The following is a 13,177-nucleotide window of genomic DNA, read 5'->3' on the forward strand; positions in this document are numbered from 1 at the left end:
AGTGGAACATTTTGTTTAGTCTACCTTCGCTTTCTCATCCTGAAGGAACAACTGGTCTTCATTAACTACGTAATATTCATAACTCTAATCAACTCCTTTGGCTTTTGCAAAATCTGGTTACATTTAATTAGATTCCTGTAACTGTATTAGTTAATTAAATTTAAAGTTGGCACAGGTTTTGGAGATTTAGCACCACCATCACCCCGATCATGTGGGAATTGCTGTGAATGGAGCGGCTTGCACAATGAGCTAGAGGCTTACACCCTAATATTTCACTAGGAAGCTCATGCTTGGTAGGTTTGCTAGTGGTAGCCTTTAGGATTGTTTACAATCCTTCAGAACATAAGAGAAAGATGGTGCCACTGGCAACTGTATTGATGCCATGGTTTACTGCAGCAAAACAGGCAGTTTCTTCCACTGTCACTCCCAGCCCTCCTCTACAGCTGCCCAGCTCCATCATTTCCCCTGCTGCAGTCCTGTATTTGTTGCATCCTTCCAAAAGTGACTTTGTTTACTAAAATTGCAGGGTTTTCTTGGTTTTTTTAAACATTATTTTATTTATTTATTCAAGATTTAACATAACAGTAGAAAGCTTCAAAAGGACTGGAGAGAACAGTAGCAATGGCTACTACTGGCAAATGCTTGTGCTCAGGGCACACATCACAGCTCTCAGGGGAGCTAAACAGCTCAGTGCACCCAGGAGGGTGCTCAAAATCGTGTGCCTCTTGTTTCCAGGATCAGAGCCTTAGGGCACCTCTTCCCAGCTGAGCCAGCCTTGCCTGACTATCCTTAGGACAGGAAGAGATGCAGCTATATCTGCCTGGGGTATCTCTTCACCAGCCTTATTGATCGGCCAGACCACATCAGGCTGGCACCACTGTGGCACAACTGTTGTTTCCAGGAGCAAAGCTTTACTTCTGTACAGTATTGTATCATGCAGATGCACTAACTTGCTTTTCTGATTAAGAGATTTCTGGTACAATACTGCATTGTACTATGAAAAACAATTCACATTCCTACAGATATCCCAGGAAAACTGAAACCTCAACCCAGACTAGATAAAGCAGAATACTAATGCAGTCAGCAAAACAAAACCTGAAGTGACAAAGGCTCTCATCTAGGCATTAATCTACATCTGTTATTTACTGGCCTACCTTTTATTACTAGAAATTTTTTACCAGCCTAATTTTTCACTTTCCTGTCTCTGCTCCCAGCATAATTTCAGAACCTCTTTTTTGGTGTAGACTCCATAAAATGTTTATTTTTTGAAAAAATCCCACGGAAGAGAAATTTGTCTCCAGTGTCTTTAAGACCAATTTGAACAATTTTGAAATTAGGATTTTTTTTTAAATTTATTTTTTTTAACGACAAAGGACCCAATAAGTTGTTAGAATGAGGCATCATTCAAAGGAAGATGTAGCCTGGGTTGAGAAGATACAAATTCTCTTCACATTTAGAATATTTATCAATAGGAACAACATAGTTAACAGGAAAAATACATGCAAGCACCTGTTGCTGGTGGTGTTTTTCAGTTGCTTCCCTCCTACACCACAACAGGCCCAGTTCTGGTGACAGACAGAACAATCTGAAAACTGCCATTTACATCTGGGACCTCCAGCACCTCCTGCGTGCCATGCAAATGCAACCTCTCTCTGTCACTGTTGTGTAACTTGGGGCTCTTGCACACATATAGCTTCCAGCAAGTATAAAAATAACAGAGCTGAATGCTCCCCAAAGATGCAACATCAACAACATTAAAACAAAAAAAGCAAATTCTAGCAGCCTTAGTTGGTAACATGAGGTTAATTCCAGCAATTTCAAGGTTAAGACAACAGCATGTGACAAACTATGCCAAATTTGATGAGAATCCTATTATATAAGGGTTCTCCCCTATGGACCAGCACATCTTTGCCAGGAGTTGCTTTTAATCTACCACTTAATCAGTTCATCAAAAAGACAAGTCTATCCTGTTTTGTGGAAAATAGGTGGCCTGTATTTTAAAACTATAATATTTTCAGAAGTTCCAAATATCTTTTTACAATTTTTTAAAACAACTGAATTAAAAGTGAAACACTGTTTCAAGTCAAGCAGAGATAAATCCATTGCCATGCGGTCCCCTGAATGCCTTTATGTGTCTATGTCACATCCAGTCACCAAGGCACCTAAGCAGCACAGACCTGTTCATATTACACTGGAGCAGGATCATACCCTTAACTGTGAATTTATTTGTTATCCCCAGTGTGCAGAACACCTATAAGAAACATTTAAATTTGTTGAAGAAATACAGAATTACTAATTTCAAGTATGTTGTTATAAATAACCACTGCTCTGACAATGAGCTACTTCCTTTGGCTTCTTTGACAATGTTAACCTTGGTCTACCCCTCAGCTACAGATACTGCTATCTTTGTGCATTCTCATGTCAGTATTTACAAGGTCACACAAAAAGCAGCAGCCTGCTCTTGCTCAGCTTTGCTAAATAAAAGAGAAAACATGTCTTTCTTCATTGGTTTCAGCACTGTCACAAATGTCAGAACATATAAAACTTCAACTCAAGTGCTGTAAAAACAACAATCCACAGAACCAGGCCTTTGCTAAAGGCATCTCAGTGAAGGTGACCAGAGCTGCGTGGGCTCAGTGACCACGTATCCTTTTGCTGTTACATAGAGAATCTGGTAACATAAAGCATATCAGTACTTTCAGAAGAACAAAAAAATACTGAAGAAAAAAGCTTAAAATTAATTAAACTAAAACCCTCTCAAGGAAAGGCAGGGCAAGGGTAATATTTCAATTTACTTGAAGTTTCTGAAGGTGTAGCTAAGGTGAAAAGAGGAAGCAAACAATGGTTTTATTCACTCTGATTAAATGATTCTCTCTATTCTGTAATGACTCTAGCCAAGGGTAACTTTTCTTTACATTACATGCAAAACAACGTCTAAAAAGCTTGTGTGGCCTGCTTGAAATCACACAGTTTTAAAATCATTGCTCATTTGACAGACTTACCTCGCTGAAAGAATGAAGGATCTCTCTACACTTTCAATGTTCAGCTCATTCTGATATGCTTCCTGGGTTGGCTTCTTAACCTTCAGCCAAGAGAGAAGACTTCAGATTCAAACTGAAATGGTACTTTTGCCATTGCTTTAATTTTAATTCCTGTGAAAGCTCTTACATTTTTATTGCAGAAGTACATTAAAAAGAAAATACTCAGAAGTAAGCAGTCATATACCAGTCCAGAGGGTCCAGCTACACTAAGATTACATGCAGCCCATCCTTTTATTTCACTGTGGCCCTCATATGAACACTGGAGATATACAGGGGAATGAAGCTCAAGAGCCATCAGACAGCTTCAATAGCAGGGCCAGGCATGTACCCCCTGAGCACCTCCTGCAACTGGGCAAAAAAAGGCACTGCTGCTGCTGCAGGACAAGATGTAGCCCACTGGTGTATCCCAGAGTGGACAAGAGCTGCACTACCCTGTTGATCCTTCCAAGCTACCAGATTTCAAACATAAGTGGGCTTAAAAGTCAAGAATGGGTCTGAGCCACTGCAAGACATCTGCTGGCAAATGAGACTTGGTAGCTCTGCCTGCGGAACTTTGGACCTGAGTGCCAGATCTGCACTGCAACTTGCTGATTTTTTCTGACAGGACTGGAGACAATGATTCCCAAGGCAATGATTTGTTGTTCCCATTAACTGTCATGTCAATGACTGAATCATTATATGGTGTGTGTCCCTCTTATTACCCAGAGGGGATCAGGACTTAACTTTGATGCTTTTCACAAGTGCTCAGGAAGAAAAAGCCATATCTTCCCTCACAGTTAGCAAATCTCTATAAACCACAGAGAATTGATCCACCAGGAGCTTATCAGGCAAAGATGCCTAATCTCTGTGTGTGAGCAATAACAAGCAGTTAAAAGGCAAAAGTGAGGCAGTCTAAACAAATTACAATACATAAAATAAGGAGGCAGACTATTTCAGAGCAGGACAACACTGGGTGAGATGCAGCCAAGATGGTTCTGTGGCAACAGTGTTTTAAAGGGAAACCTAGATAACAATCCCACAGGCCACATCATGCAAAAAACATTAAGCCTGTAGGATTGGTCTGAATAGAAGCATATTTAATATCTCTTGCCAACAGTAAACATACTTGTTTTCAAAATTTGAAGGCCTGAATTTAAGTAGATTTGGAGAAAGGCTCACTTTATCAAGTGACTCACCTTCATTCCAGCCAATGACAGCATGTTGTTGAGTTTGTACATCCCTGACTGAACTGGAGTTGTATACAACAGGGCATCATTGAACTGTAATACAAGATGCTTTTTAATGACTGAAGATTGTTAAAAGACAGATAATTTCAGAATAATTTTACTGGAAGTACAGAACTCCTACAACACTGAGATAACTGTCCAGAAGGGCATCCTCTACTTCCTATTAATCCACTTAGAATCCAAGAAACATTTTCATGTATGAATTTAGATAACAATGGGTATCTATTTATATCCTCCTTGTGTAAATATACATTTGGCATGTTGGGTAAACAGTGCACGGATGTGAAAGAACAGGCCGTCAAAAGGGACAAAAATGTTTCTTGTGTACACAGGTATATAATATTGCAAACTACTTTAAAAGGATATTAGAATCAACCATTCAAATAAATCAAAGCAATCCAGAAACTAGGAGATAGCAGAATGGATAAGCAATTTATGCTTATAAGGACAAACTTAACCATAACTTGTGAATTTTACCAGTTGAAAGTCCATCTACTGTTTATTTCCTGTTCTACCAGACTTGGATTCATTCAGTGCACTTACTGAACAGTTACTAAGTTTTTTATTTTCTGTGTTGTTCAACACATGGATTCAAACTTCATTTACTGCACATGAACAAACATCAAAACCTGAAATGCCTCGTAAGCTTTTTCTATGCAATTCTTTGCAAAATAAGTAAATGTTTCAGGAGCCTTATTAAATCTGCACACGCTGAATGGAAAAATCATTGTGTCTAACACTGTAAACACAAGCCTGTACCACTTACATCCAAAAAAAACCTCAAACCAAACAAACTTCTTGCCCCAAAAAACTAAACAAAATCCAAGATAGAGACACTGAAATTAGCAGTATCTGGTTTGTGAAGTTCAGCTTGAGACAGCACCAGATTTTTGACAATATTTCCCTAAATGATATAATACATACTCTGGGACTGCCTAGGGAAATATTTCTTCATACTAAGTAACTACAAGACAGAATTTAGTCAGGACTGTGGAGCAGTAATGCCATAAATTACAGGATAACAGCTGCTTTACTGTCTAAATAGAAGAGATAAACAAAACGTTCAAGTGGAAACAGAAACCTCAGAGATGCACTGAAGTTTCAAAACAAAGCAGTAGCAGAGACAGGAAGAGAACCCAGTACTTAACTTCCACCCACTGCTCTGCTCAGGATGCACGTGGGCTCCAGTAATGGGAAGGGGTGGGGGGGCAAGAAGATAGGAGGAGGGAGACAGGGAGGAAGGAGAAAAGGGAGGAAAGGGTGCAGTAGCAGCCATGACAGTTCTAGGTTTTAACATCTGGTATAGCTACGAGGGATAAAGCAATTGTAATACCTTCTGCAGTACCACAGATAACGTCTTTCCATAAAAGCTCTCAGATTTTAAATGAGCATTGTTCAAAATAGTACATTTTTGTGAGATATGGTTCTCTATTAAAATTAGTGCATATGCCACAGATAATATCTCTGAATGAGAACTGACTAAAGAGAACATCAACAATTAGTAATTTTTTCTACTACCTGCAGTTATTAGTTATGTTTGCAGTGTAATATTTGTAACTACTTGAAATTACACTAGTATTAGGCACACAGCAACATACACAGCATCTTACCAGGAAAAACATTCGTGGCTGCATGACCTTCCGTGACAGCTTCATCAGTGTTCCCTCTTTCAAAAAGACCTGGTAAATTAAAACAGGAAATGCAAAATGTAGCTTTTTTAGGGCACAAGCCATGCAAATGAGCTGTATTTTTCATAATTAGTGTCACGATTATGATTGTTATTACTACACTAGAAGTGCTGCAGAAGTTTTGGGATTCAAGGTTCCCTTTCTGTGAAAAGCTGTTTGTCCTTAGGTTTCTCAAAAAGTGAGTGTGAATGACTGCATTACAGTTTTTCAAACTGCACTTAAAACCATGACAAATACAAGGTTAAGCCTGGAGACAAAAACCTGCCCACAAGGAATCATATTCTAAAAATTCTAAGTTTTCATCAGATAAATGTCTTAAAAAACCCCACATATGGGGAGAGGCAGTATTCATTTGACTGGTGGAACCAAATAATGAAGTGATGGACCAATTTTCTTCTTGGTATATTCCAGCATCGGTCTTTGCTTGCATATCATCTTTGCTGCACTTTCACTGCTATCTGCTGAATGCCATGTGGAGCACCTACCCTTCCTGGTTGTACAATCTCATGGTGTCCATTTAAACTGTATTGGATCTGCATCAGTTTCTGAAAGTTATCCTATGGGAGAAAAAAGCAGAAGGTAAGTACTTGCTCTTGCATTCATTACTTTTAAAAAAAAAAAAAAAACAAGAGAGAGAGAGAAAGAAAGAAAAAGCTTTAATCAGCCAGCTTCATAAGGCAAAATACTTACTCCCTGCTTCATGATGTCATTGGCATGGTTTGCAACTTCTATGACAACAGCTAAAGCATCTGAAAGTTGAAGGAATGGTGTTTTTGTTATACAGACCAGTTAGCATTGGTATAATGTAAAGCACAGATACCATACTGCCTTTCCACATCATTCCAAGACTGAAGGACCTTATTATACAGTCACTGCACTCATGAGTACTTCCCACAAATCCCAGAGTCTTTGGATTATGGTTTAATAAGTATGCCCTAGCAAGTCATCGCTTCAACCAACAGTGTCAATTATTTCTTGCAGCTACTCAAAATAGTCCACAAGCAAAATTAAATTCCAGTTTCTTACACAACAAATTACTTACTCTACTTACAGCAGTAAAGTTAACAACATTTTAACAGAGACTGTGTATGGACTAAGTTTTTGCCATTTTACTCAAATGCCCTCAGTACCAGTCATGGAAGACTACCTAGAAAAATTATACAGAACTTTGCCATTTCTTTCTTCTGCTTTTAGTTTTGCTGCACCTCAAGACAACAGCAAAGTTCAAATTTCTAAACTTCAATCTTGTAATAAGAGAAGAAAAGAAAATCTGAAAAGAAAAAGTTACCAAATATGAGCATTTTAAAGTACTGATATTTAATAACCAGCAATTCAACTGTAACATATGCTAAGGTGCAAATGCAAAAAGCAGTTACATAAAATGGGTATGTGAACACAGCGAGTGTTCAGTCCAAGGATCCATCCCATACAATGATCTTATCCAAAACCCTGTAATTTACTTGAGCAGAAAAAAGTAAGCTGAAAAAAAAAGTAACTGAAAGCCAGAACAACTGTTCTGATAAAATGTAGTCTCTAAAGCATTTAGCACTTCCTGAATAATTGAATTACAGTCAAGCACTTCAAAGGAAGGAATACATTTGGTTAAAAGTCCATAGAGAAGCCTACCAAGCCAGGTAAAACCAAAACCTTGTTTTTTTTCCCTAGATTATTAGTACTGTAGAACGCATAAACTTCCCTTATTGTTGAGTCATATTTGGAAAGGAAGTATGTTAAAAGACAGAGCTTTCTGAACTGAAAGGTTCAGAAGGTGATGAAGCCATAAAAGAAATTAAACAGACATGAACAAAAAGCTCCTCCTAAGCCAATCGAAGGAGAATTTTTGTACAAGGTTGTCACGAACCAAGGCAATGCAAGCACAAACAGCTAAAATACATAGCACATATCAAGTATTTGATATGTGTATTTGATCAAAATTTACGTTTAGATATAGATGCCATGGTATGAAGCAAGCCTGCTGAAAAATAGCTGGTGGTCTCTTTCTAGGAAATGTTGGAGCTTAAGGCAAAACACTCCCCAGCTCCCCCCCACATGAAAGATGAAGGGAAATTTGGCTAAATTCACAAAGATAGGAATGAGTACCTGATTCTTTCTGTTATACTTTCTTTCATCTCTCAGTTACTGTATGTGTTAAAACCTTCAAATTTTATTCATTAACTTCAAGACAGATTTTAGAGAAAATTATAAAATTTGCTGGCTATTGAAGGGAAATTTCCAGGATCTCAGGACTACTTATACAGTCAAGACTAAATGAATCTAAACAACAACATAAAATAATCTATAGGGTCAAAGTCCATAAACAACAAAGTACTTTTTGGCAAGAAAGAGCATTCCACTTGTACCCCTTAGCTGAAGTAATGTATTCAAATGAAGGTCAACAAAAAGAATTGTGCTATTTGGTTTTTTTCCAAGAGTACTAATCACAACCAAACCTAGTCTCCCTCTCCACTCCAACCCCTCACTCCCAGCCCCTGCAGTGGAATTAAACAACTAAGTGAAGTCAGAACGACGTTAAGCTTAATTATTACAAGAAAGATCTTATTGAGTAAAGATTAGATTTCATTTTCTTACCCAGGTTCTAAGATGGACTATCAAATATGTCAAATTAACACTTAGTTGTTGTTAACTTAGCTTCAGCTTTTATCTTTGATGTAAGAAGGGAGAGAAGAACAGTGAAAGATACAACTACAGAAAACAGAAAAGATGGAGAAACCACAAAAAAATGTCAAGTATATATTCAGCTTGCTCTCTTTTCAAGTGGTCAACTATTTAATATGCAGTGCAAATATTAATTTGTTCACACTCATAAGAAGTGCAAGATGAACTTTTCTATCTCTTAAAGAGCCATCAGTTAAAATATTTTGGCTTGTATCTTCAACATATTCAAATATGTCTAAATGGCCTAAGAAATACATGTACTCACATATTTCACAGTATTGTATCAGCAGACAAAGCAAACTTGGCTCAGTGCATTGAAAGCACTCATTTACTGAAGTTCAATCAACTACATCTGCACAATCCTCCTAAAGGTAAAGGGCTTGCACAAATGTGACAGAATCTCATGCAAATGAAATGGAAACTGGAAGCATTTTTTGTACTGCTGAGGTACACACTGAAGAAGGAAACAGCCTGAATGTGCATTGCACTGATACACTGAAGTTAAACCACCTTAATTCTGCACTACTATGAAATGTGTAGTCCTTTCCTTTTCCTCACCAACTATTCCTTCTCATTTCTTCTGATCTCCTTTCTCCTCAGTTCCAGGCAAACTTGTGCAAGTCACTTGTGTTTGTGCAGCTTCTGCCAAGTCAAAATGGAGAACTCTTCAGGTTAAATATTACCTATGGCAGCTCCTTGATCTTGTTCATTTCTGCCACATGGATGCTTGTCCTGGCATAAAGAGAGAGGAGGAGGCCAAAAAGGCTCATAGCTGGAGAGAGCAGGCTCCCTATTACAAAAAGGCTATGGTTGCAATGGACTGTCTCTTTCAATGGCAGTGCCCAAAATATCTGTTTAAACTGCCTGTGGAACTTGACTCTTATCTCTTGGTTTCAACTCAAAGGTGTGCTGATATGACTGCCAGCTCTAAATGTTTTTGAAACACAAGCTTGCAATCTTTTAGTATCTCTGCTGAGAAACTTAGAACTGAATATAAAGCAATTCTGTTACTGACTAAGCATTTTGCATGCATTTAAAATCTGGAAACATTGGTAAATAAACTGTTATTTCTTTAGAGACATTTACCTTGAGTATCCCTATAGTCTGCAGATTCTTCTAAAAGATTCTTTAAATAATCTGTATAAAGAAAAAAATAATATAGAGATAGTTCTGTTAAATAAATAAACAACACCAGAAAGTAGTAAACCCCACCTTTTTCCTGGAAATTTGCTTTTCAGATCTCCTACTTAATCTATAAAGATCTAACACCTAATCTTTTTAATCTATCGAAGCAATAACAAAGTGAAAACTAGCATTTCCATAATGAAATTCTATCAATGCAGAGATAGATTACTGAAACAATGGTCTTCTCCATCGAAAAATGATATATTGTATACATTAATTCAGAAAAAACCAAACAAGTGAAAAATTAGTACATACTTGCAATAATTCACATTTAAGCTGATGCAAAAACTTGAAGTTTATGGATATTTGTCTAAGCACCTAACTAGTCTATAGGAGATAATAAAAAAAAGTAGTCCATTACAGAAGATCAGATTATTATGAATATTTTTCCGCAATAAAAATAGCATACTTCCCTCTATTTTCAGTAATACATGTAGTTCAACCACGAGATGGCACCCTCAATCCATTAAACTCTGGGTAGTTTTAAAATCTATTTTACTTTGCTAAAATTAACTCCAAATGTATGACTATACAAGAAAACATCCCCCTCGAGTTTTCATTCCCTGGTTGAGTATCTAGTTAATCAAAAAGTGCAATACCCTGTCAATGATTAATATATATCCTCAGCAAAACGTCAACCATCTATTATCTGTATGCTATAACTTTGAACTCCTTAAAATGAAAAGAAACCAAAACAGAAACATTCTAAGAGCTATACATTAGACTGATAAAAGCAACAAATAATGATTTACAATTACTTTTTAAATGAAGTATTAAGATTCTGGCAGATCTACTAAAAACGAATTACATGTAATGTAGCAAGCATTCAATTTTAGCTTCTCAGTTGTACAAGTTTCATGTAGGAGTGAAATAATTCAACTCCCATATACTTGCCCTACCCAAATTAATTCTTTCATTCAAAAAGGATCAGGAGCCAATTGTTCCTGCCTTTGTAAGATGTCTTGCTTCATGAATGCCCCTCAGAGACCATTCAGTGTATTGTAATCTTTTCCTTATGCACAAAATTAAAAGGGAACTATGAAATATGTTTCTGCAGTAGAATTACTACCAAGAGTGAGAGAACTCGTCACAGTTAAGGAAAGCTTTGAGAAAAACAGAACTACAGGAAGAGAAACATTTGGCACTGACATTTTATTGTTTGGCAGTGACTTAAGGGAGGATCCAAGAGACAAGCATGAAGAGCAGGTTGGGGTGCAGGAAGAGGAACCGGCTGGGAGGCAGGGAGGGAGCTCTGGGAAGTCTGATTGGCTGAGCCATGGGAACACTCACAGCTTTCTGCTCTCGTCTGAGTTCTGCCTGATCATTAGCAGGCCCTGGTTAACGTGTGATCTTTTAAGCGAAGTCTGACATGGCACCAAAATTTCTCCTGCTGTACTCCATCAGTATTGCACCCTTCATGTCCCTTGTGCTGTAGTAGCTACCACACATTCCAATGCAGTATTTAGGTAGACAAATATTCCATTTAAAAAAAAAAAATCTTGCTTCACCTTGGGTTATACTGGTAAGAGGCTTGTATGAGAGAAAAAATTTAACAGGAGGTATTTTAAAAGGAACTGAGAGGAGTTCACACTGGGTTTAACTCTGTTTAACCTGGAGGAACCTGTCATGGATGTGACACCAGTTGCCCTCTCCTGCCCTGCCTGGGCACAGGTGGTCTCTCCAGTTGGAGCTGTGCCATGTTGCTGAGGCAGAACACTCTTTGGACTCCACCATAAAGCCAACAAATTAAAGCTTTACAATTGCAACTTGATCTTCACTGGGGCCAGCACAAAAGACCAGTGGGAGCCTGCCAGTGTAAAAAACAAATCCCTACAGCTTATAGAGAAATAAGGCTCCCAAACCACACACTCACCTCTACAGGCTGGGAACAAGGGGTAAAGTGGGTACAATTTCCTCATCTGCAAATGTACAGCTGGCACTCTAACACACTGTCCCTGCTACATGGAGACATCCAATTTAACATCCAAAGTAATTGCAATGGAAACATAAAACCAGAGACCCAAGATGGGAACTATTTCTTGGCAAATTCATGCTTTATAACGTTTCCCAAAACACCACCACTCAAAACTATTTTTGGAGGGGTATTTTCTAGCATTTTAAATTATATAATCAGTGAATAGAAGAGGGAAAATCAGAGATTTTACCATAACTGCATTCATTTAAAATCCTGTACTTAAAACAGAAGGCAGCCTTTGTCTTATAAAACTGGAACAGCCAATGAAACTTACAACTGTAAAATCCTGTAAGTGATAAATAGGTAATTTTCATCTTAGTACTCTCTTTGTCTGGTAAGTAGACCTCAGTTCACAGCTAAAACTCAGCTGCAGAGAAGCATCAGAACAGATATTTTTAGTGTCTTCTGTGAATACACACTGGAAATTCTGCGCTTACAACAGCTTTCTGGAAGTACTGCCATGAGCTATACAGACAAGCTGATTTCAAAGATATGAAAAGTGTCGCAGTAAAAATTTTGCAAAAATATTCTCTAGATTAAATAAATATAGAAGTCAGATATTAAGCTGAAATAGTATCTACTGTCTTTGCAAAAAAAAAAAAAAATCGCCTCTGAAATATGCTTTTATTGTTCAGACTAGGAAGACCTTAATCATACCTTCAGAAATTCTTAATTCTGCTGGATACCCTAAAACACAACAAAAATCAACATAAAGCACACTAATACTGTTTTTGTGATGAAAATTTCCTTATGCCTACTTCTACCTGACAGCAGCTCCCAGCTCTCTCTTCCCACTTGCTGGGTGCAGTGGCTATCACTTCTTCTGCTTAAAATTATCTTCTACGTCATTAACTACTTTTGTCTTGGGTTGTCTAATGTTATTAAATGAAATTCAAAGCAATTGTTGCACAACACGTAATTGGCCTTGAGTCTGACAACTCTATTTCCAACCTGCAAAGCCTCAGAGTGCAAAATGGCTTGTTTTTCATCCCACTCAGCCTCCCATCACTATAACCCAGTTAAGGATAATAAAAGACACTCACTGCCAACCTTATGTCATGAAAAAGAGGAGAGAGGCTTATCCTATGACAATCGAGAGCCTGTTCATATTGCACAGTCTCAAGTCATCTACTCAAATCAGAGGTTTTTGGGAGAAGAGAATCACCTCTCCATTTCTCTCAGAAATCAGAGGCCTCTAATTACCCTCCCATACAAACTATGTAATATTTACTGTATAGAGCTCAGGGCCAGAATGTGAAGAAGTGGAAGTCCACTTACTGGACTGGAGAAGCTGCATAATTAAAGAGAAACACTGCTGAGCTCTGCCTCTCCTTGACTGATTTACGAGTCCACCTGCTCCTGCTTTTGTTAGCACAAAAGTAACTC

At 37.9% G+C, this 13,177-nt stretch overlaps 1 protein-coding gene across 3 annotated transcripts in view; it reads right to left on the reverse strand.

Annotated features, from left to right (window-relative positions):
- The window catches only part of FGD6 (FYVE, RhoGEF and PH domain containing 6), a 73,231-nt gene that overhangs the window by 14,948 nt on the left and 45,106 nt on the right, over nt 1-13,177 (reverse strand). The window contains exons 9-14 of one of the 3 annotated variants that reach the window (XM_085046753.1): nt 9,718-9,768; nt 6,646-6,704; nt 6,441-6,512; nt 5,878-5,946; nt 4,217-4,315; nt 3,003-3,082 (exon numbers count right to left, since the gene is read on the reverse strand). In XM_085046753.1, coding sequence (XP_084902879.1) covers nt 3,003-3,082; nt 4,217-4,315; nt 5,878-5,946; nt 6,441-6,512; nt 6,646-6,704; nt 9,718-9,768 — 430 coding nt within the window. The remainder of the gene's footprint in view (nt 1-3,002; nt 3,083-4,216; nt 4,316-5,877; nt 5,947-6,440; nt 6,513-6,645; nt 6,705-9,717; nt 9,769-13,177) is intronic. The other 2 variants (XM_085046759.1, XM_085046765.1) reach the window with 2 other exon arrangements.

Source organism: Lichenostomus cassidix, chromosome 1Aa, assembly GCF_008360975.1.
Source record: "Lichenostomus cassidix isolate B80296 chromosome 1Aa, HeHo_3.0, whole genome shotgun sequence".
In the NCBI taxonomy this organism is placed as follows: domain Eukaryota; kingdom Metazoa; phylum Chordata; class Aves; order Passeriformes; family Meliphagidae; genus Lichenostomus; species Lichenostomus cassidix.